We start from the raw sequence: 26,032 nt of genomic DNA, 5'->3' as shown, positions 1-26,032 counted from the left end.
ATTGAAATATAATTAAATTGAAATATTATACCAGAAAATATTCATTTAATGAAAAATAGTAAAAAAAAGGAACAGAGGAGCAAAGAAGAAATAAGTCATATGAAAAAAATAAAATGACAGACATAAATCCAACTATATAAATAACATTAAATATGAATGGAATAAACAATTCAATCAAAAGTTTGAGACTGTCAAACTGGATAAGAATCAAGATCCAACAATGTGCTATCTATAGGAAACACTCTATTTAAAGATAAAAAAAGAACAGGTTGAAAGTAAAAGGATAGAAAAAGACATCATGCAAAAAGCAACCATAAAAATGCTATCGTGGCTATATTAAAATGAGACAAAACAGACTTTTAAATAAGTCTAGAGACAAAGAGGGATATTTTATGAAGGTAAAAGAGTCAGTCAATTGGGAATAGGTAACGAGTATATGAATATAGAGCTTACTAACAACAGAGCCCAAAAATACGTAAAACAAAAACTATCCATCAACCAGAAATAGAAACACTAAGCAGAAGATCAAAAAGAAAACAGAAGACCTAAACAACTATAAGCTGAGACCTAAAAGACATCTAAATAATATTTCACCCAACAACAACAATATATACATTGTTCTCAAGTGCAGATGAAATGTGTTCCGGGATAGACCATATGTAAAGCTTTAAAACAAGCCTCAGTAAAAAGAACTGAAACAAAGCAATGAAATTAGAAATTAATAACAGAAAGGCATTTGAAAAATTCAAATGTGGTAATTAAATCACACATTTCTAATTAACCACCGAGTCAAAGAAGAAATCACGAAGGAAATTTAAAAATTATTTTGAGGTGAATGAAAATGAAAACACACAGTACCAAAACCTATGGGATGAAACTAAAATAGCACCTACAGGGAAATTTACAGCTGCAAAAACCTATATCTAAGATAAAAAGATTCAAATCAACAGCCTAAACTTCCATCATGAAACACTAATAAGGAAAGAAAGCTAATCCAAAATAAGCAGAAGAAAGGAAATAATAAAGTTTAAATATAATGAAATAGAATAGATAATAGGAAGACAATCGAGAAAAATCAATATAACCAATAGTTGTTTTGGGAAAAAAAAGTCAACAAAATTGGCAAACCTTTAACTAGAGTGATCATTCTTATTAAAAGCAAGAATGAAAGAGTGGTCACTATAACTGACTTCAGAGATAAAGATTATATGGGAATGCTATGAACAACTATATGCCAACAACTTAGATAACCTAGAAAAAACAAATTCTATAAAGACACAAACAATTGAAACTGACTCAAAAAAACCTATTGTAACAAGTAGAGATTAAATCAGGAATCAAAAATATCCCAACTAAGAAAAGCTAGATGGCTTTACCGAAGAATTCTACCAAATATTTAAAGAAGAATTAAAACTAATCTTTCACAAACTCTTCCAAAAAGTGGAAAAGGAGGGACACACTAACTCATCCCTTCTATAAGACCAGCATTATTCTGATACTAAAGCCAGACATCACAAAAAAGAAAACTACAGACAAACCAATATCCCTTATGAATAAAGATGTAAAAATACTCAACAAAATACTAGCAAATTTAATTTAATACAGTAACAGGGTTATAGACCATGACCAAATGGGATTTATCCCAGGAATATGAGTAATTCAACATAAAAAAAAAAATCAGTGTAATACACCATATGAATAGAACAAAGGGGGGGGGCACATGATCATCTCAAGTCAAAGAACATTAAGCAACTCATTTTATGAGGTATTATCATACCAAAACCAGACAAAGACATCACCAGAAAATAACAGAATACCTCTAATGAATACACATGCAAAAATCCTAAATAAAATACTAGGAAACAGAACCCTAGTATTCTGTTTATATAAGGATTATATCCTATGACCAAGTGGGATTTATCTCACAAATGCAAAGTTGGGTTTACATCTGAAAATTAATGTAATACACCATATCAATATAATGAGATAAAAACCACATGATTATTTGAAAAGCTACAGTAAAAGGATCTGAGAAAACTCAAAACTCCTTCATAATGAAAACATTCAAATTAGGAAAAAAAGGGAACTTTCTCAACCTGATAAATTCCCATAGCAGTGTATGAGAGTACCAACTGTTCCACTACCTCACCAACACATGGCATGGTCATTCTTTTTTAATTTTAGCATTCCAATATTGTGGTAGTTTAATGATGTGATTTAAATTTGCACATTTTTTTCTTTTTTTATTGAAATGATTTAAAAATTTTTCCCTTGTCTACCTCCCCCCTCCTTCCTTCCTTCTGGTAACCACTAGTCTGTTGTCCATGTCCATGCGTCTCTGTTTATTTGTCCTGTTCATTTGTTGCTTTTAGGTTTATATCTCACATATAAATGAAATCATGTGATTTTCAGCTTTTTCTGTCTGGTTTATTTTGCTTGTTATGATTATTTCAAGGTTCATCCATGTTGTTTCAAATAGCAATATTTCATCTCTTCTTATGGCTGAGTAATACTCTATTGTATATATGCACTACAGCTTCTTTATCCAATCATCTATCATAGGACACTTTGGTTGCTTCCATGTCTTGGGCACTGTGAATGCTGTGAACATTGGTGTGCAAATATCTTTAAATATGCACTTTTCTAACTACTGATATTAAGCATTTTTTTCATATGCTTATTTGTCTTCTTTTGTGAAGTAGCTGTTCAAATCATTTACCTATTTTTAATTGGGTTGTTTGCTTTCTTATTCAGTTTTAAAGACTTCTTTTATACATTCTAGATGTAATTTTTATCAGATATGTGATTTGCAAATATTTTCTCATTTATGACTTGTCTTTTCACTCCCCAATAGTCTCTTTGAAGATTAGATGTTCTCAAATTTGATGAAGTCCAATTTAATTTTTTTCTTTTATGTGTTATGCTTTTGGAACAGTATCTAAGAAATCTTTGCCTAACCTAAGGTCACACAAATTTTCTCCTATAGTTGCTAAGAGTTTCGTAGTTTTGCACTTTATATTTGAAATACATTTTGAGTTAATTTTTAAACATGGTGCAAAGTTCATCATTTTGTATATGGATATCGAATTGTTCCACCATTATTTTAAAAGATGTTTTCTGATGAATTAATTGCCTTTGCATCTTTGCCAAAAGTTAATTGAGCATATGTGGGAAACTACTTATGGAGTTTCTATTCAGTTTCACTAATCTACTTGTCTATCTTTTTTTTTAACCTTAGTTTATACTTTATTTTTTTATTTTTTTAATTTATTTTTTATTATGGTGACATCGGTTAACAAAATCCAGTAAGTTTCAGGTGTACAATTCAACAGTAAGGCATATATATATGTGTGTATATATATACACACACACATATATGTATATATACATATATGTGGTATTGTATATATATGTACATATATGGTATTGTATATATGTATACATATGTGTGTGTATATATGATATTGTGTGTATATATATATATTGGTATTATGGTGACATTGGCTAACAAAATCCAGGAAGGTTCAGGTGTACAATTCAACAGTAAAGCATATATATTATACACACACATATGTATAATATATATGGTATTGTGTTCATCATCCACTGTTCGATTTCTGTCACCACATACTTGACCCCTTTTACCCAATCTACCTCCCCTACCACTCACCTTCTGTAACCACTAGTCTATTGTCCCATGTCCAAGAGTGTTTGTCCTGTTTGTTTGTTGCTTTCAGGTTTATATCCTACATAGAAGTGATATCATGTGATTTTTAGCATGATTATCTCGAGGTCCATCCATGTTGTCAAATCTCTTCTTATGGCTGAGTCATGTTCCATTGTATATATGAACCACAGCTCCTTCAGCCAATCATTTATCATGACACAGTTTGGTTGCTTCCATGTCCTGGCCATTGTGAATAATGCTACTATGAACATCAGTGTGCAAATATCTTTTGAGATAAGGGTTTTCAAGCCTCTGAGATAAAAACCCAGTAGTAGGATTGCTGGGTCATATGGCAGATCAATTCTTAGTTTTTTGAGGAACCTCCATAGTTTTCCACAGTGGCTGTACCAATTTATAGTCCCACCAGCAATGTATGAGGGTTCCTCTTTCTCCACATTCTCTCCAACACATTATTACTTATTTTGTTGAGGGTAGCTATTCTAACAGGTGTGAGATGGTATCTCATTGATTTGAATTTCCTAATACCTAGTGATGTTGAGCACACGTTCATGTTTGTAGGCCATTTGCATGTCCTCTAGGGAGAAGTGTCTGTTCAGGTCCTCTGCCCATTTTTTAATTGGATTGTTTATTTTTTGTTATTGTTATTGAATTGTATGAGTTCTTTGTATATTTTGGATATTAGGCCCTTAACAGAGGCGTTGCTTGCAAATATCTATCTTGATGCTAGTTATCACACTGTCTTGATTACTGTAGCTTTATAATAAATCTTTAAACCAAGAAGTATAAGTCTTCCAACTGTCCATTTTTTCCCATTATTTTGGCTATTTTAGGTCTTTTGCATTTCTTTATGCATTTTAGAATCACCTTTTCAATTTCTATATGAAAAAAAAAAATTCTGGGATTTTTACTGGGATTGCCTTGAATCTAAAGACCAATTTGGGGAAAACTGACATCTTAATAATATCAAGTCTTTTCATCCATGAGTACAGCATATGTATGAATTTATTTAGGTCCGCTTTAATTTTATCAGCAGTTTGTCATTTTCACATACAAGTCTTTCAGATCTTTTGTCAGAATTATTTCATATTTTTATTACATCAATTTTTAATTACAACTTGACTTTTCCTTGCTATCATAAAAACACAATGGGTTTTTGAACACTGATATGGTATCCCACATCCTTGCTAAACTCACTTATCAGTTCTAGTAACTTTTCCATAGATTGCATATGATTTTCTCTATAAATTACCACATTGTCTGCAAAGACAGTTGTTTGATCCACTTTTTTTCTTGTCTTATTATACTGGCAAGGATCTCCAGGAACACTGCTGAATAGAAATGGTGCAAATCAACATCCTTGATTTAATTCTGATTTTAGAAGGAAAGCAGTCCTTCACCATTAAGTACAATGTTAGCTATAGGTTCTTCATAGATGCCTTTATTCTGACTGTCTGTTCCATTCCTAGTTTCTGAGAATTTTTATCAGAAATGTTAGATTTGTGGATGCTTTCTCTGCATCTATTAAGACGATATACAACTTTTCATAGTTAAATATGATTGATTTTTCGAATGTTAAGCCAACATGCTTTCTTGAAAGCAATCTCGTTTGATCATAACACATTATTCTTTTTATATACCGTTGGATTTAATTTGCTAAAATTTTGTTTAAAGTATTTTCATATGCGTTTACAAGTAATATTGGTCTATAGTTTCCTTTTCCACAAATGTCTTTGTTTAGTATCCGGTTAATGTTGACCTCAAAATAATTCCCTTCTCTTCAATTTTCTGGAAGAATTTTTATAGAATTGGTATAAAATTTTCCTTAAATGCTATAAAATTCACCAGTACTGCCACCTGGGCCCACAATTTCCTTTTGAGGAAGGTTTTATATAGCAAACTCAACTTCTTTGATTGATATAGGTCTATTCGGTTATCTATCTCTTCTTAAATAAGCTTTGTTATTTTACATCTTTCAAGGAATTTGTCCATTTCTTCTAACTTGTCATATATACTGGAATGAAGTTGTTGATAATACTCCTTTATTATATTTTTAAATATTTGTAGAATTTGTAGTGATGTGACCTCTCGTTCCTGATACTGGGAATAGGTAATTCCTGATAATCTGCATCTCCTCCCTTTTTTTCCCTAGAGGTTTATCAATTTTAGTGGTCTAAAAGAACCAGGTTTTGGTTTCAATTATTGTCTCAATTGTTTTTCTGCTTCCTATTTCAGTGATTTTCACCCTGATGTTTATTATCTCCTTGCTTTGGCTTTTCTGAATATCATTTGCTCTTCACTTTCTAGTTTAAGTTAGAAGGTGAGGCCATTGACTTGAAACCATTCATTTCCAGTAAAGGTGTTCAGCACTCCAAATTTCTAAGTATTCTTTAGCTGTATCCCACAAATTCTGATATGTTGTTTTCATTTTATTCAGTTCAAAATACTTGCCAATTTCTCTTTTAATTTCTTTTTTCACCCAAGGGTTATTTAAATGTGTTATTCAGTTTCCCAATATTTAGGAATTGTCCATATTTCTTAAATTATTAATTTCTAATTTAATTCTAGTGTGGTCAAAGAACCATATTGTATGTCAGGCACTGTGAAGAGTGTTACATGCTTTTCATTTAATACTCCAACTTCCCCCAGGAAGTCAGATCTGATAAGTGAATTAGGAAAAGGTCAGGCTAAAAAAGTCTGCCACTGAGAAAAATATTAGCATTAACAACATGAGCTCACAGGCCAGCTAAAAGGTGACTGAGAAATAACAAAAATTAATCTTAATATTGAAATATTTAAGGATGAATTGATGTCTTGGATTTGCTTCAAAATAATCCAGGGTGAGAGAGAATGGATCCGGGAGAATATCAAATGAGAGTGGCCAGGGGATGAATTGAAGCTAGATGTGTTCTTAGTGCTTCATTACACTATTTTACTTTTTAAAACATTTAAATTTTACCATAACAAAGAGTTTGCTAGATTTTAATATTAGCATTTCTTTCAGTGTAACCTAAGGGAAAAAATAGTAGTGGCTTAAACACTGTTCAAGAAAAAGAAATGCTAGCAGTGCTGTGTGTGTTTGGTAGAAATCTGCTGGTAAAAGAGAGGTGACAAGTGTATATATAGAATATGAATCACTAGAGTTAGCCAAAGAGTGTGGGTTTCAACAAAGTAAGCAGGTGACACAACTGCCCAGCAAAACAGAATGATAACTGCATAAACATATATATTCTATTTGCGAATGTCACAAAAGTCTCTCAATATATTTCAAATTTTTCTTCTAAGTTAATTTCATCTTTTTTCAAGGATACTGCTAGCACATTTTCCCAAGATGAAGTATCTTCTTCATAATCAATACTATATATACCGTATTTTTTGTTTCACCGTGCAATCAAGAAAATAAAGCTTCCCTTTAATCTACGATTTCTACTTTTATTACCAATTTACAATTTTATGATGGAAAATTAAGAAAATGCACTAATCGTGCTTATCATAACAGAGCAAGAACATCATGTGACCAAGTTTATCAGGTGCCTACCATTTGTTTGGTGTTAGGGATACAACACTGAATAGGGGAGATCCCTAATGTCCTGGAATTCTTGAGCATCTAAACATCCATTCCTATCCAGTGTACAAATAAGGAAATCAAGGTCCAGAAAGGTTAAATGATTTTTGCCCATAAATGCACACTTCATCAGTGGTAGGTCTAGAGCAAAACCAAGGTCTCTGGACTCTCAAGGCAGGTGGCTTTACATAATAACTTGAACTGGTTTCACTTTATATTTCATCCACAGGTCCACAAAACATAAGAGCGCTCTATTTCTAGAAAGTGGCTCCTGAAGAAAATAATAATGACAAAGCACAACCTGTCCTAAGTTCCCTAAGGAAATTATTTCATTATCATCACTGCGAAAGATGAAGCCTAATATTTATAAGGCACTTACTCCTGAAGAGTGCCTAACCTAATCTAATAGACCAGGACAGCGTCGGGCTAATATTCTATTATTAGGGTAGAAGATATTCAGTCTGGAATATTCATTACTTAGTATTATTTTTTTAAGGGTGGAGATCCTTTTTTAAAATAAACAGGAAAACTAATGCAAAATTAATGAAACTTTCGTAAATAAGCAAAAGCTTCCCCGGCTTGCCGGGTGAGCGCACGGTCACACCAGCGCGTTCCAGCGCATCGGCTCCTCCCCTCCAGCCCACGCTCCCTGCTCTCGCACCCCCGCCGCGCGGCGGGATGATGGTGACCGCGTCTCCCGCTCAATTTCAATTCTCCCACGCCCGCGGCCGCCCAGCACGCCAGGGCTTCCACCTGCGCGCACCTCTGCATATCAGTCACGCCCGGTGCCAGTAGTTAACCTTCGTTCCCGACACGGCCGCGGCCAAAGTGCCTTCAGCCCAGCCGCAAACAGGGAGCCCGGCAGGCCCAAGACCCGGCAGCAAACGCTGGGAGGTATCGCGGCTCCCGGGGTCAGAGGTGCTGCCGTAGCCACACCCACAGCCTGCGCGGTGACAGCTCCCGCAGCTGAGGCGGACCGTGCCGACAGGTGCAGCACCCCTTCCGCCCCGCCCCAGCCGGGCCGGGGTCCCAAACCTCCGCCCCGGACCGCCCCCGCCCGCCTCCGCGCGCACCACCTGTCGGGCCGTCCCGCCCCCGGCTCCTGACGAGCGGCCGACCGGGGCAGTTCGAGTCCCAGGGAGATGAGGGCTTTACCGGAGGGTGGGCCCCACGCAGGCGGTATCGGTGCTCTCGATCTCCTGCAAGATCCGCTCATGCTCCGGGACGGTGCCCAGACCTTCGCCGCTCTCCGCCATCTTGGCTGGAAGCTAAGGAGCCGGCGAGGCGCGGCGCCGAGCGGACGGCGGGAGCGAGCGGCACGCAGCGCGAGCGCGGGGGGTGGGGGGTGGAGAGGGCGGGGAAAGGGGCGGGGCTGAGGCGAGCGGAGCTGGGGAGGAGGCCGGTGAGCGCGCCACCCAGCCCCGGGTCCAGGCCCTGGCACCTGCTGAAGGCCAAAGTGCTGACTTGGATGGGTGGACTAGATACTCGTCGCCTCCAGCTCTCCCCCGCCACTTGTCCCCAGTTGCTGTCTAGTGACTAGCCTGGCTTTAACATATAATTTTGTTTTCCGTATGGCAGAACCTCTGCTACGCTTGCTGGGAATACCTCAGTAATGACGGAGGTCAACAATCAAATAAGCACACTCAATCTATAACGAAAGTTATGGGAACATTTATCAAGGAGGCCTGATATACTCTGGGTGGTGAAGAGTCAGGGAAAGGAAAACACACCCAAGAAAAGCAAAATTGTGGGAATAAGATTTATTTTAGAAATGAACCAGAAAAATACCAGCTGACCACCAAGATGACCACTCTGGGTAGATTCGTGTCTCTCCCCACAGGAAGTTCACAGAGGCCAGTCAACTTGAAAATAAATTAAAGCGCTAGAAAAATTAAATGATGAAGAACTATGACACTTAGCAGCAAATTTGCAAGAGAGACCCAAGGCAACGTAATATGCCAAAGTCCTTGAACCCAACCAAGTTCCCCCAGGTTGCTATAGCTGGGATGAGGAGGGGTGGAAGCTCTTGAGAGGAAAGGGGATCAGAGAGATGGGGAAAGACAGGTGGATGGCTTGGTCCAAGGTACTAATGTAGAAGAGTTCTGGTTAATGACATGCTTGTGGGACACCGAGTAAACCAGCTTGTCATAAAGCATCAAGTGAGGATAATTAATTGGGAAGAGGGTCATACCCCTAACGGACAAAGATTTTCTGGTCTCCATTAATCCAGGGCTCTAAAATGCCTTTGAGTCAACCAAGCTCTTTACTATCCAGCTATGTAACTCACCCCTTTCAGTGAGCTTTCACTAAAAGCCTATTTCTATCCTCTTCCCCAAGCCATGCAAAAATCCTAGGAGGTGATTTAATAGTTAAAAGCATGAGCTCTGAAGACAGACATCTTCCATTTAATTCCTGGTTCCTTCACTTCACAGCTGAGTGACACTGGGCAAAAACTTAATCCCTTTATGTTTCAGTTTCTTCATCTGTAAATGACCATAGAGTAGTATCTACCTCATGTTGCTGTCCCATATTGTATTAGTTTTCTACTCTTACTATAACAAATTACAACAAACTTAGTAGCTTAAAACAATTCAAATTTATTATCTTACAGTTCTGTATATTAGAAGTTTGACATGGATTTCACTGAGCTAAAATCCAGGTATTCCTTCTAGTCTAAGGAAGAATTCATTTCCTTACCTTTCCTGCCTTCTAGAGACCACCCACATTCCTTGGTACATGGCCTCAGTCTTTAAAACCAGCAACGCTGCATCTCTTTGACCATTCTTCCGTAGTCACATCTCTCTCTGACTCTGACCTAAGCCAGAAAAGGTTCTCTGCTTTAAGGACTCAGATAATTAGGTTGGACCTAACCATATAATTCTGCATTATCATCTATCTCGAAGTCTTAACCTTAATCACATCTGTAACATCCTTTTTGTCATGTAAAATAATATATTTACATGTTCTAAGGATTAGGATGTGGACATCTTAGGGGAGCCATTCTTCTGCCTGCCATACTTAGTAAATCCAGTAAAAATTACTGAAATATAAAAATACCTTCCTTCTATTAATCTGAAATATCTCTCCTCCCAGGAAAATTCAATTCAAATTTATTTCCTTTGTAAAGATTACCCTAACTAATCACAACTTTCTCTGCTGACTCTAGATTCAATTTAGCACATTTATCCATACCACCACTGACTATTTTAATAGTTTGAGCTTGTTTTGATTAGTTCCTTTTCATATATTTGGGAGTTTTGTTTGTTTTTGTACAGTTGAGCCCCAGAGAACAAAAATACCACTGATCTCAGCACATACTTGCTTAGAAGACCAAAGAAGGTCTGCTACATCCAACTGCTCATCGTACCAAGAAAACCCATCATACGCCTGTTTCCACTGTCTTGATGGTACAGGAGAATCCAGATCATCTCTGGGAAATCCCACTTTTTTGAGCTGAAAGAATATTCAGAAATAAAAAGATCTCTTCCCAAGTCCATCAGCACTATCATACCATGTTAAGGTACTTAAGTTCAGAGAAGACTTTTCTTTTTTAATTTTGCAATTTCCTATAGTTCCTCATAGAGTTATGTACTTGGCCAAGAGAAAGCTGGAAGGGTTTTGAAACTAGACATCACTAAAGCTTTGAAACCATTTGAAAGAATTCAGGATGAATTGGAAAGGAGCATTCCAAACAGGTCTGAGCATAAGGTAGGAGTTTGATTAATCCGTGATTGGTAATAATTAGAAATTAGAACAATATCAAATTGTAAAGTTAGTTTCTTCAAACTTGCTCTTTATACATGACATTACATGTAATATCATATAATGTGGTTGTATTCAGTTGCCTTATTAGAAATCTGTAGCACTAACAAAACGTTGCCTCAAATTCTCTGATGCCCACTTTTATCAAGAGTTTCAAAGCAAGAAACAATATTTATGGACTTTTGTCAAAAGATATAAACTTCATCCATTCCTCTGGTTATTTAAAATTTTATCCTTGGATCAAGTCAAACCCCTGTACTCCAGTGTTTTGGCCCTTCATGCCATTGGTTTTTACTCTGTAGTAAAAAACAATTTTTTTCTTGGGTGACTGCCTCTCCAGTTACTGAGGAACCACCATCTGGTGGTGTTAGCACATCTGAATTGCAGGTTCAGCATTTAAAGAGGGGGAACTAAATTTTTTGAAAATTTAACCTGAAACTGAAACATAAGAAATGAAGACAAATTTTATACCCTCCTACAAAGAGAATAAAAAGCCAGTTGTCTCTGCAGGAAAGGGCAGACTCTCTCAGCTCAGTGGATATGCACAACAAGAATTCATTGCTCTGAAGCAGAAAGCAAGGTAAAGCACAGGCCAGCTTCTTATTTGGCAGCTGTCTCTTGTCAGGGCGTTCCTTTCCTGAGCATTCATCCAGACCTTTTCCTTTTCTCATTACCAAGTCTGATGCCATCTATCCAAATCCAGTTCCAGATGTCTCTGCTCTGGGGAGCCAGCCTTGCTTAGGCACTCCTCACTCCTGTCTTGTTTCAACACCCACCCATAGAGATTACCTCAACATAAGCAGCATTATTTTCCCTGCAGTTCAAGTCAAATGGGAGGAAGTCCATATACCACTTCTCCTTCTGAAACAGCTTTTGCTGGTTTCCTTTGTGACTTCTGACAGTTACGTTAGTATCTGAAGATTTTTGCTAAGAATTTGCCCTAAATAACTATATAAATTTTAATTATAGACATAGATATAACAAAAACATAAATGTGCCCCCTGAAAGGCTATTCTAAAGTGAAATATTTCTAAAGGCCCTAAAATAAAAAAAATTTTCAGCTATAGGCAAAAATAAAAACCATAATAGCTATTTATTGAGCACTATTTGCTAAGCTCTTTGTATTAACTAATTTAATCTCTACTAATTTACTCAGTAACTTAATTAAATTAATGCTAATTTTACTAAGATCTAATTTAAATCCTGTGGGGGTACTTTTACTATCTCCAAATTAATTTGAAGAAACTGAGACTTACAGAGATTAAGCCACTTCTCCAAGGCTACACAAAAGTGAGTTGGAGAAGATGGACCTATTAACCAGTTCCTGCTTTTACCATTAATAATAATAATAATAAAAAAACAGCTAAGAATGTTCCAATGTTGTTTTACTCAAGGGATAAATGATTTAATCAGGTAGTAGAGCACAGATAGGCAAATTGCACATGCATATTGAGTTATATTTCAGACAATGAATATTGACTTCTAGAAATCCACTAAAAATCTCTCTTTGGGACTCCTGGGTGGGGAAAGATACACCAGGAAGATGGGCACGGCAGGAGATGCATTCTGTGTCCAGTGTGAAACTAACAGCATTTAACTTGTAAATAACTTAGTCATTAATGACTTATACTTTGGGCCACTTGCCTTGAGACTAATAACCAATCTTGGAAAAGCCCCTGCCTCAGAAGGAGACCATAGAATGCAGCTGCCCTGGTCTGGCATTTAACTGCTTGAGTTCAAATTCCAACTTATCTTTTACTAGATTTTGGGTGTTGGGAGAGTTACTTAACTTGTATAAGCCTCAGTCTCTTTAAGTATGAATTAGGAACAATAATAGTTCCTACCTCACCAAGTTTTATGATGATTAAAAGAGAAAATATATGCATAATGTTTAGTCCAGAGCTCAATCAACATTAGTACTGGAAGCTAGGATTATCAGGCATTTATTATTCAAACAGGAACTTCAGAATTTAGCTTCTTCGTGATAAAATAAGAATAATCCAGACACATCAATGTTTTTTTAATCATTAAAAATATTCTAACTTTGTGTCAGGGTTCTTTGAACCTGAACCTCATTTTTCTGCATGCTCAATTCATAGAAACTGCCTGATATTTGTTTCCTGATGTGGAGGGGAAAATGGAACCATATCTGGCTTATACTCTTGGTTCCTGATCCACCTTAGTGAGCTTTCCAGATCTTGCTTCTCAGTCAAGTGCCTCTTCATTGTCCTTGGAGGAAGTGTTCATCCTTTGAGGCACGTATTGTGATAGTAAACAAATTGCTGAGTCTGTCTCCACTTCCAGGCACAGGGAGTGTCTGTATTGTTTAGTGCCCAACCTAGTTAATAGCTGTTAAATGAATGATCCACATGCAGATACTTGGATGTTAATGTTGTAAATGTATGTTTCACGAGGTAGGGTGCAACTCTACAAAAAGATTCCCTTCCCCACTTCTGGAAATCCTATAACTGACTTCCTAATCATCTTCTCAAGACTTTGCTAATATTATTCAGATGTTTCTTGAATAGTTCAAGAGCCGTCATTATATAATTGTAGAACTGTATCAAAATGTAAAGTACAGGCAGTCTTTATACATTGGCTCTAATAAACTATTCCGGTTGCCTTTTACCCGCTCTCTGAGGATGTCTTGACAGCTGCACTCCTCCAGCTTCTGCTTTTTGTTGCAGTGACCCCAAGTGGCCACACTCTGTAAGTGCAAGAGAATATCAATAGCCTGGACAAGACTGGGAGGATTCCAGGAATCTGTTGTCCCATAAAGATCCGGACCCCACAGTGGAGAACAATAGAAGGAAATTTGAAATTGAAGCCAAATAAAATCAGTTTTTTTTCTAAAATATAAGCCAGTCCTCAGAGAAGTTCAAAAATAATTAGCCCTGGGTTATCAGCCCCAGGGTTCTGTGTGTTCAACAATTGGTTATTGAATGCTTGCTATGTGGCAGGCTCTGTGCTAAGAGCAGACTAGTTGGCTTATTTGTGTGCGGCCTATGCAGTTGCACTTGGCTTAATGCTCTGCCATCACCATCTTTTAATCCTTAATAATTTTTAAATGAGGGGGCTGCATTTTCATTTTGCATTGGGTCCTGTAAATTATGTCACTAGTCCTGCCCTCAGAACAATGACCTGAAAGTTCCATTAGCTTACTTATCCCAAAGCTAAATATTTTAAAGTCCACTGAGCCATTAAAGAGCAATATTCATTTCTCTAACTTCCACTTTTCCTCTTTCCTTCCTCTTTTTTCCCCCAGCTTATTACACCATTTTCTCTTTCCTCTTTCCCTTTCCTCATTGCTAGTTTTTTATTCTTCATCCTATTCAATGCACTCTCTATTCCTCGCTCCCCACTTAGCTTTCCTTTATTGCCTTTTGCTCTTTCTCCCTCACCTCTCACTTGTCCTACTTTTCCTTTTATTCTCTCAGCAAAATCAATTTAGAAATGTAACCAATGTGATATAATGATAGTAAAAGCTAACATTTCCTCCTCGGCCACTATCTATAAAATAACATCCCTATCCTTCACCCTGTTTTGTTATTTTTTATAGCACTTATTAACAGTTTTTTATTTGTTTATTTCTAGCTCTATTCAACAAAATCCAAGCTCCCTGTGAACAGGAAATTTCCAGGTCTCGATCTTACTATATCAACAAGACCATTGGCCATCCTAGACTATCCTAGCCACATTGCAGATGCTCCATAAATATTTATTTACTGAATGAATGAATGAGTATTTGCTGTGTATGAGGCATTATATTAAATACATTTCATGCCTAATTCATGTAATCCTTTCAATAGCTGCATTAGTAAGTATAGAGGCAAAATTTGAACTCATGTCCTTCTGGCTCCAGAGCCCATTAACTTAACTGCTAAATAAACAAAACTATCTCCCTGGTTGGTATACTTGGTCTCCAAATATTAAATTTTTTTTTAACTTCTCTCTAATGTTGTACTGAAGATCAAATAGTTAATGGTATCATTTAAATGTTCAACGAAAATTTAGCAACTACACAGCTCATTCTCATCAGGGCCCTCAGGCTTTCCTGACACACTGCAGACATAGAAGGCCTCAGTCATGCTTAGGCCCACATTGACTTCTGAACAGTTTCTCTGGACTCCATTTTATATTCACAACATGTAGTAAGTACACTATACCACTCTCATTAGTGATTAAATGAGGTCATGATATTATAATATGAAATATAATTATTAGTAGTAAATTAGTAGTAGTAGTAGTAGTAGTAGTAAATACGGTTTGAAAAAGGGCTATCTCCCTCCCCTGTATATTATACAACCAAAGTAAAATTTACATTAATCAATATTTCCCATGCCCTCAGAATTTCAAGATATAGTGTTTGTGTACATCAATATTCTAAAGTATATATTATTAAATTATCCTGGAATATGTATCACAGATGCAAATTAGACATGATAATAACAGCTAATACTTATTAAGCATTTACAATGTGCTAGGCAGCCATTGTGCTAAGCACTTCATGTACATCAGCCATTTAAGATAAGTTCTGTTATAATCTCCATTTCACAGTTTCAGAAACTAAAGCCAAAATCAAACAACTAATAAATTTAGACCTTTGATCTAAATCAGTATACTCAATGGAATGCACTTTAATAGAAATCTTACATGTCTAAAGTTATAAACAGCAGGAGAATTCTAGAATGTCTACAGCTGAATTTGGATAGTCATACTTTTTAGTATTTCATCCTAAAATTTTATCGTGTGTACAATTTAGGTTGTTAGTTGTCACTTTTTTTAAATTTAATGTTTCTGTCTTTTTCTAAAAGTATATTATCTTCATTCCTAAAAACATGAAAGTCAAAGAAATAACAATATCCTGTTTCCTTTTAAACTGGTAAAATTTCATGGTCAGCTTTTGGAAAAGAGCCCAAGAGAGTCTGAATACAAGTGTAAAACAATTATGTTATCATAAAACAATTACAAAAATTTCTTCTGGTACGTCATCTTGTACAATTCCCTCTTCCTCCTATTTTTCCCAGCTCTTTTCAGAGCTTTCTTTGGATATGTCCCTTTTCTCTACCTCCCACTGACTTTGTAGTTCCCTTTAATGTGTCCATGATATTCTTATCTCAGGCTCAGCTACAGCAACAAGACACACTATTACTTTTGAACCCAAATTGTTTCAGACATGCTGTGACTTCAGAACCTGTTCAAAGAGGCTAACAACATAGCTGCAGGACCCCAAAGGCATAATGAAGCCCATGTTACACCCAGGTTGGAGTCAGGATCCACGGAGGGCAAGGACTGGTAGCCGGAAGTTCTAGTATAAATGTGGTAAATGTTATGAACACTACTTCCCTATCCTAATACTATAGCTGCCACCACTAATTTACCAGAACCACTTTCAGCATGAGATTCAGGCAACCACTACCAAGGCATCTGCAATTGCTATGCTAGTTGAGAGCTACTGACCATTCTTATCCAAGGAAGTTGGTAATGCTGAATAAGGCTGGTACTAGTAGTTTCCTTTAGTGTGGCTCCAGACAGCCATTAAGCTCACCAGGGAAAGCCCCTTAAAGGAGGAGCTAGCAAGGAGCTGGACTTATCTAGGCCAAATGGAGGAACTGGAGTGAAAATCAGAACCCCTAAAGAAAATGAGAAAATCCGGTGTAAATTAATGCATATTGCTAACATGATGAAAACACCGATGCCCGGGGCCAAAGGATTAGGGCAGCAACACTAATTCCAGACCCAACCTGCTGGTGAGTCAGCCTACCAACAATCTGCTAATCAGAAGATTTTGAATATCCAAAGCAAAGCCATGCTAGGACAATGCAGGCACCTGCTAGGACATTTGTCCCTTTTCTCTTAAATTCAATCACCATGGCTAACATCAAATTCCACTGCTCACCCTGGAATTTTATTCTACAATTCAACTGTTATAGCTGTCTGAAATGTCTTTAACAGGTATTTCATTGACAATACAAACAAACCAGGGGCAAACTTTAGTGCCTCAGTTTTCCCCTAAAACTATCTCTCCTTTAGTTAGACAGCAGTCCCATTTCACACACAGAATGAAAACAAAACACAGGACCTCAGCGCTGATTTTTCATTTTTCCACCAAAAAAAAAAAAAAGAAGAAGAAGAAGGCCAACGGGGCTGATCAAAGGCCCCATTAGAGGAAACAGGCAGGAGAGAGGCTGGACCATCTGAGAAGCTTACTCTGGGAACAGCCAAGTATGAAGTCAGGAGGTAGGGAGAATGCAGCCTGGGCTGGATGAAAGAGACTATGGGCCATTGACAATTCCTGACGGCATAATTCTAGATCTCAGCAACCGCCTCCCAACCCCTCAGGTGGAGGAGATCCTTTCTCCTAGATAATGTGTGTGGGTGAATGTGCCAGGAAGGCTTGCACACTCTGTGAAAGAGGGCTGTTGAGCCATCTTTAGATGACATTGGTAAAAACCATGAGTCACTGAGTTATCAGTGCTCTCCTTGGTAGAAAATCAAACCCCACCTGGCCCTGATCTGAACATTGACCTTCAGCAGGGCACCTTAGATTCCCTACCTGAAAAACAAAGTGGGCAGGGAGAGGACATTAACAGAGTTTAGGATTTCACAACAGAAAATGTTTGGTAAAGCAATGCCTTTCTTCTGTGACAGGGAAAAATAAAAGAACTCTTAGATGTTCTCTCCACCTCAGTTCCAAGGTGCAGGGTTTTCCCTGAGACTATTTGTCTCCTGTATTCCCAGCTCCATGCACTCAGTGTCCCAACTCTTTCCTCAGTGTCCATTCCCAGGGCTCACGACAGGGACTCTGCAGCCCTAAGCGTCAATCTTCCTCCAGCCAAAACCCCTTCTCCACCCTCTCTGCCTTTAGAGTGTGTAGTTATTTAAATACTCCACTTGCTCCTCTTCTTCTATGAAGGATGACTTTCTCTCTGGACTGCCTTCTTTCTTTCCTTTTCTTTTTTTTAAATTTTTAATTAAGTTTTTTGGGGTAACATTGGTTAATACAATTATATAATTTTCAGGTGTACATTATTATTTGATATCTGTATATTATATTGTGTGTTTGCCACCCAAAGTCCAGTTTCCTTCAGGTATCATATATTTGATCCCCTTTACCCACTTCACCCTCCCCCTAAACCCTATATTTGACCCTCTTTACCACATTTATCTCCCCCCTCCTTCCCCGCCTCACTAGTAACCCTTAGTCCATAGTCCTCTGGTAACCACTAGCCTATAGTCCATGTCCACGAGTCTCTATTTGTTTGTCTCGCTCATTTGTTGCTTTTAGGTTTATATCCCACATATAAATTGATTTTCAACTTTTTCTATCTGCTTTATTCAACTTTTCTATCTGTCTTATTTATTAGCATGATTATCTCGAGGTCCATCCATGTTGTCACACATGGCAGTATTTCATCTCTTCTTATGGCTGAGTAATATTCCATTGTATATATGTACCCAGCTTCTTTAGCCAATCATCTATCATAGGACACTTTGGTTGCTTCCATGTCCTGGCCACTGTGAATAATGCTGCTATGAACATCAGTGTGCAAATATATTTTTGGATATGGGGTAAATACACAGTAGAGGGATTGCTGGATCATATGGTAGATCAATTCTTAGTTTTTTGAGGAACCTCCATACTATTTTTCATAGTGGCTGTACCAATTTGCATGGATTGCCTTCTTTCTTTTGCCTCACAAAGTCACCGTTAGCTCCAAAGCTCATACAAATTAGTTCAACAAATATTTATCTAGCTACTATATGCCAGGTATGGTGGAAGCTTCTGCAGAGGATACAGAAATATAAGGAAGACACAAGTCCTGCCTTCAGGAATCTTTAGCCTGAAAATGGTTGTAATACAAAACACACACACACACACACACACACACACACACACACGCACACGCAAATGAGTCAGAATAAATGTCCTGGATTCTTTGGGGCTTCCAAGGATGGAATGTTCAGATCTGATTGGGAAATCAGGAGAGGCTTCACAGACAAAAGAACCTTTGAGTTGTGCCTTGCAAGATGGGCTGGATTTTGGCAGGCAGAGGTAAGATTGGATAATAATAAAGGAAGGGAACCATGAGCACCAGGAGAAAGAAAATCTCAAAGCATACTGTCAAATAGTAAACACTCCAGTTTTGCCAAAATGGAAGTCTTGTCTTTATTTTCCAACCTTCGTATTTGGTCATATGAGCTGATGTATTCCATAAGAACAATGGAACAGAGAGTTGACATTAGACTATCGATCATATGCATAGGTGTGTGTAGAAAGGCATAAAATGCCAGCCTAAAAAATTCTTCATCTAATCAGTGATTTTAACATCATTATAGGAAAACTAATTTTAGCTAATATTGTCGCAGATAAAGGCTTGTTAGGAATTCTATGTCTATCCTCCAAAATAACATTGGGGTATTTTAATAGTAGCCCTTGGAAAAGAATGCTCTCGCCCCTCATTTAATAACCCAAATATAAAGCTAACAGTGAGCATTCCAGGTCCGCTCGTGGTGGTGAGAGGACAGCACCTGTGGAAATTATTTGTGCAGACTTTACTCTTGAAGGTGGTGCTGGGAGAGTGCCGTGACTACCAGATACAAGCTAATCATTTTCTCTTCAGGAAGACCAGGTACAACAATGAAGATATTTTCTCTAAGAACAGAAAGTAGAACAGATCTAAGAACCAAAGCAGGTCTAATGCCAAAGGAAGACTAGCTGATAGTTCCAAGGGTAGATGAAGTTTGTGGCTGTTGGCCAGGGTTGTGATACTAGGGGAGAGATGGAAAGAGCCAGGGGTTGAGGAAGAGGGCTCTGAAGCAGCCATGGCAACAGAGGCCACAGTAACTAACACATCCAGGCCCCCTTCACTTGTTGCTCCTTCTCTCGTTTCCCTTTAGACTTCTGACCCAGCCACCAGGCCAATGCACAAGTTTGCTGGTACAGTATAAAGCACATTCCATGTGAAAAAAATTATTGAGTCTCTCATTAATAAATAGCTCTGGTCTCTTTTACGTATTGACTCGGGTAAAAATTATTTGCCCTTCTTCACATGATGCCCAGAAAAAATGAAGGTGTAAGGAACAGTTATAATGAAGTTGTAAGTATTTTGCAACTGATATGGATAATCTAACAATCAACCAATAAATACCAATAGCTTCCCATGCCAGCAACACTTGAAAGTCATTTCTATTTTTGAAGAGATTCAAAACATATTTAATGAAAAATCGAATTTAAATACTTGGGAGATATTTGTTCAGATTTAAACTGCAGTGAATTTCAAAGTACTTGACCCTGGGTCCTTACTGAGAATGAGGAGACAACACCAAAAAAAAAAAAAAAAAAAAAAAAAAAAAAAAAAAAAATCTTTTCTCTAATCTGCAAATATTAGTCAACAAATATTTATTGACTGTCACTATCACATTCAGTGATTGCCATTCCGTTCCCACACTGATAGGTGTCAGATACAGTCAGAAAGAGTTAAATGTTAAAAGCTGCCCTTTTTGACACATAGAAACATTGTGTTTCATTTTAATTCTATTCTGGAACTGTGTACATTAATCCCCATATTACCAAAGAAGCTATTTTTAAGTCTTATGTGGAAATAAAAAAATATATATGAGAGTTCACCAGATACTTGAAGAGCAACAGCTCTCTTTTTTTACAATTCATATCTACCCAACTCTAAATCGGTTTCACTAAAATGTCTAATTATTCTCTATGTTTTTTACTAAGCAATATTTTAGAGAAAACAATTGAAACTTCATATACATGAGATGGAATATCTATTTGGAGATGCCATTAGGCCCTTTTTGATCACCGGAAAGTCATTTCTATTTTTTCACTTTGTGGCGATGAATCCAGAAACAAATATATTTATTTATTTATCATAATTTCTCTTAGAATAATAAAACTTTGAGATTAGATGTATGTAGCATTGAAACTATTTCTCAAATCTATTTTTTATTCTGTTATAGATAAAAGTATAAAAAGAAGTAAATAAGCCTACCTTATCACCATTAAAGAAAAACAATAAAATACGAAGGAGCCCTACCTTAGAGTAGCTTCAATGGGCAGCTCAAAAGACTGAATCTCAGCCAGGATATTCTCATAGGTTTGATCTGGGTCTTCTTCAAACATTGCTCCACATGTCCCTGATTTTCCAGCTGCAGACATCAGACTTTGTGTTCAAAACAGTTGTAATTTATATAAGACATGTAGTTTTCCTTATAATTATTATAAGGGTTCTCTATTCACCCGGAGTAGCTGCAAAAACTGAGCTCACTGTCTGACTTCATGCTATCAAAATCCTTGCTTCCAAGAATGTTGCACAGCTGTTGCTGTCCTGTCTCTACTTAATAACATTTTACTTATTATTAACCTTGACACAGTTCAGAAAGTTCCTGCTTGATGCCTGCTATATTTATTTAGTTGTTTCTCAAAGATAGTAACTATGAACTTGGTAGGAATTAGAATCATTACACTATAAAAAGTTATGAAATACAATTGATTTGTTAGAGTACATATTTTAATATTATTTATGCTAAATACATAATTAGAGCTATGTTCCTAGTTATTTTTGCAACTATACCCTTGCACACAAACCCAAGCATTTCAGACAGATTCAGTCTTTTGAGCTGCCCAGAAAAAAATGTAACGTCCTATAGGATTTTGGGGTCACTGGGCTAGTTTCTTGGTTCCACATCTCCTTCATTTCTCCATCCTACCCACTGCCATGTGAAGTTCCTCCATTACAGAGCCTTTCCTCCTTCTGTCCCCTATTTAAATACAAATTCTCCTGGAAGCAGTTAGATTTTAGTTACTTAGGCCTCACTATGGATGAGTTTGCTAGATCTCTTCTGCAAACTAGGTTTTGATGGGGAGTGAGAAAGCATGAAGATCCCAGAATATTAAAGGGGACTGGTTGCCACTGAGAGAAAGAAAGAATACAGGAAGCAGAGGCCCAAAATATCAGGGGAAAATGTGGCCTACAGCCAGCCCCAAGTAGAACTAAAATATTAAATGAATGTGTATTTCCCATTACCATTTGCACTAGATCTTCCACAGCTCTGAGTTTAATCTCATGCTTTCCTGCCCAGTACTAGAGAATAAGTATTTAAAGGGCTGGATAGGGATATTCTTCCATATGAACCAATTTTTTAAGCTTTTATGAAATTTTGAAATACTGCTCTAAAAAAAGAGTTCTTCCTCCTAAAAATATAGTATTCCTATATGGCATACGAGGCACATGTCATAAATTGCATCCACTGTTCGCTTCTCCCTGTATCCATACCCTTGCCAGTGCCTCACTGCAGGCACAGTGTGCCTCTGTGCCCCATGACTTTGGGCTTAGCCATGTGACTTCTACTGTCTAATGATACATAAGCTGAAGTGACAGCATGTGATCTCCAAGCCTAGAAAGGCCTCATACATTTCTTCTTGCCCTCTTGCACCTCTGCCATTACCTGAGAAAAACATGCCCTTGCTAGCTTGCTGGTCCACAAAGGATGAGAGAGATACATGAAGCAGAGTCATCCCCGCTGATCCACAAAACCACAGGGAGAAGCATCTATTCCAATCCAACTGCAGCAGCCTAAAGCAGAGCTGCCGGTCCAAGCCCAGGCTAGATTAGCCTTGCCCCACATGACCCGCAGACACGGGAACGATAACAAGCAATTGTTTTCAGCCACTAAATGATGCAGTATGCAGCAATAGCAAACCAATGCAGCATCCTTCACCTCAGCCCCAAGAGGTTCAGTTTCTTAGCTCTAGTGTGTCCCTCCAAGGAAGGAAGGAAGAAATGCAACAGGGGTATACCTGACTCCAGCTCCCTCAAGAGGAAAGGGTGATGCCCTCCTTTAAGATGACACAAAACAGTGGTTTTCTATCTTGTGTTAAAGTCATAAAGTCATTTATGTGAAAAGTTTTTAATTTATATCAAATAATCAGATTGTTTTAGAGCCGAATATCTACTTGATTCACATTTGTATTCCTCATAACACTTAATTCATTGCCCTGTATACAGTAAGTGCTCAAGAAATGCTTATTGAATGAATGAGTGAATGATAGCAAAAGCTAAGAGCTCAGAGCTACCTTTGACTTGTGAGAAAATGTTGGTCCAAGTTAGATAAAAATCTGACAATTCAAGATTGAATTGATCTGAATCTGACAATATGCAAATACAAGATGACAAATAACTGTGCCCATAAGAGAGCTTTGGTCATCATTATACTACAATGTAGAGAACAAATTCATAGGCAATGCCACATAACCATGAACATAAAACAGTTATGGCCCATCTAAATATCACATAGTTAAAAAAAATGGATTCCTCTCCCACATTACCCAAATTTTTATTTTTTTAAGTTTCCAAACTGACAGAAGCCATACAAGATGAATATACTCTTCCTCTGATTCACCAATTGTTAACATTTTGCCACCTTTGCTCTTTCTCTGTTTTTTCAAGTGGAATATGTAATATAGACATATGCTTTTAATATACATAGTGAGAAATTTGTATTAATTTAGAGTATTTTTAGAATAGTGTAATACCGTACTACAAAGTAGTAAATAAACAAACCATAATAGCTTTGACTTATTGTTACTGCATGACCCTGTTCCTAACACACAGACCCATTGTCCTTTTTCTGTATAGCCAGCCCCCCAGGAGATTCAAGGTCTTCCAAGCTGTTGGCCTGGTTGCCTCCTCTGATCTTTAGTTCTCCCCACCCTTCCTCTACTCCTACACTTCTCTCTTTTGCTCCTCCCACTTCTGTTAAGTGAATTTTCTCTCTGCTTCTTACTTTCTTCTAAGCTGTGTAAGACACAGGCAACAACTTCCTGTTTCCACTGGCTAACCAGCATCTTCCTTTTATTCAAAACTTTCCTTGAGTGCCATTTCCTGCCGGAAGTCCACACAGATTGTATGAACAGGAGACAATCTCCTCCTCAAAGTAACATTTAAGAAAAACAACCTCTCCTACCCCATAGTGCTGACAACAAATTCACCAAATAAGGAAAAGAAAAGGAGGAAATGGAAAATTTTTTAAACAGCCATATTCCAAGACAGCCATAAAAGTGAATGGTGTGTGTAACTGGAATGTTCTCAGTCTCCACCCTTAACCTCTTCTCCCAGCTGCAGCTCAAACTGTTTGACTACTTCCTATGATCAAGCCTGACCACTGACAGGAGATGTTTAAGTGGCCCTAACCCAGTGGTTCTTGTTCCTCCTCAGCCCCAGGGCTGTGCCTGGGGACATTTTTGATTGTCACAACTGGAGAGGTGAATGCTAATGACATCTACTGGGTAGAGGCCAGAGATGCTGCTAAATGACCTATAATGTATTAGCACAGTCCCACATAATGCAGAATTACCCAGCCCAAAATGCCAAGGTTAGGAATTCCTGCTCTAAGCTGATTTTTGGGACATGTGATTAGCTTTTGCGTGGTGTTGATATAGCCCTGTTGCTGGGGCCCCTTTTTGGGCCTTTTTTTTGTTTTCCTTTTCTGTAGCTGAGTCTGTCTTTTTAGTCTACTAGGAACTTTAATCCCTCCAGAGCTAGAAACCAACTTTTTTTAAAAGTAAGTTTATTATTCAAATAAAACTCCAACAGTCTTTTGCCTTCTTCCCTCACCAGCGGGAAGTATAATGTTCTTATGTTTCACTGGCACAGGTGTCCCCTCTACCATTTGCAGTCTCTCTGAAACACAGATATGAGGGGCAAGGCAAGATGGCCAGAAAGTAGGAGGAGAGTACCACAAGGAGGTGTTCCAGCCTGACAATTATCACTTGGTATTCAGTTCTGTTCAGAGGCTTGGTGGGGTCTGCGTTTCACCCTCCCACCACTACCTCATACCTTCTCGTGGGAGTAATTCTCTCACCTTGATAGGTTGTTCTCACACTTCTATGTTTTGATGTGTCCGTAAACACTTTTTTTTGGTATCCTAGTAGTAGTAGAGAATTTCCTAACATAATAGTGTCTATTAAAAAACAAACAAACAAACAAACAAACCCACGCTAACATCTTAGTAGCTGACAAAACGTCAAACGTTGGCCTCCTCAATTCAAGAAAACAACAATCACTAGTTCTATTCAAAACTGACCTGGAAATCCTAGCCAACATAATAAGACAAGGTAAAGAAATAAAAGAAATGAAGATTGGTAGAAAAAGGAAAATTTACATTTACAGAATACACAATTACAAATGTATTAATAAATAGAATGAGTGAATTTAGCAAGGTCTCTAGATAAAAAATTAAATATAAGTTTATATACAAGTAACAATTAAGAAATGAAATGGAAATTCAATACCATATACCAGAGCATCAAAGCACATCGAATATCTAGGAATTAGTTGTGCTACCTGATTAGGATTTGGGAGTCCATTGAGCCATAGCTGAAAGTGCTAAGAGAGTCATAAAACGTGTCTTTTTTTTTTTAAGTAGGCCAAACATGCTCCACTTCTTGCTTATCTCTCTTTCTAAAATGCTCTTGCTCTGATATCCGCTTGGCTCAGTCCTTCGCTTTCTTCAGGACTTTAATAAAAAGTCATCATCGCAGTGATACCTTCGCTGGAAAGAAAATCCAACATTTTAAACCTGATTGAGCATTCCCTATCCCCACCCCACTCCCTCTCCTTTATTTTTATCTTTTAGTATTCATCACCTTTCAACATACCATCCACTTATTTTCCTTGCTTATTATTTCTCCTCTTAGGATGTAACATTAATGAGGACAGGAAATTTTTTATGTTTTGTTCACTGATGTATGTTCAGTGCCTAGAACTGTGCCCAGCAAATAGGGAACACACAACAAATATTTGTTGAATGGATGGATGGATAGATGGATGATGAATAAACAAAGAAACATACAAATTAGAAAGCAGAAAAATAAATACCTTAATAATTTTAATATACGAAGATAAAAGATGAGTACTAGAAAAGGAGAAGGAATAAAAATGCCAGGAAGGACAACCCACTACTCATTGAATGATAAATGGATGAACAAAATGTGATACAAA

General features: G+C 37.5%; 1 protein-coding gene across 5 annotated transcripts in view; it reads right to left on the bottom strand.

Annotated features, from left to right (window-relative positions):
* Window positions 1-21,288, bottom strand: part of EXOC6 (exocyst complex component 6) — a 168,404-nt gene extending 147,116 nt beyond the window's left edge. For 2 of the 5 annotated variants that reach the window (XM_036222112.1, XM_036222113.1), the window contains exon 1: window positions 8,327-8,555. In XM_036222112.1, coding sequence (XP_036078005.1) covers window positions 8,327-8,466 — 140 coding nt within the window. In that variant the 5' untranslated portion in view covers window positions 8,467-8,555. Of the gene's footprint in view, window positions 1-8,326; window positions 8,566-21,067 lie in introns of those variants that run through there. The other 3 variants (XM_036222110.1, XM_016151301.2, XM_036222109.1) reach the window with 3 other exon arrangements.
* Window positions 21,289-26,032: the final 4,744 nt, after the last annotated feature.

The sequence above is a fragment of the Rousettus aegyptiacus genome, unplaced genomic scaffold (genome assembly GCF_014176215.1).
Source record: "Rousettus aegyptiacus isolate mRouAeg1 unplaced genomic scaffold, mRouAeg1.p scaffold_m13_p_6, whole genome shotgun sequence".
Lineage (NCBI taxonomy): Eukaryota > Metazoa > Chordata > Mammalia > Chiroptera > Pteropodidae > Rousettus > Rousettus aegyptiacus.
This window is presented reverse-complemented; position numbering and strand designations above follow the sequence as displayed.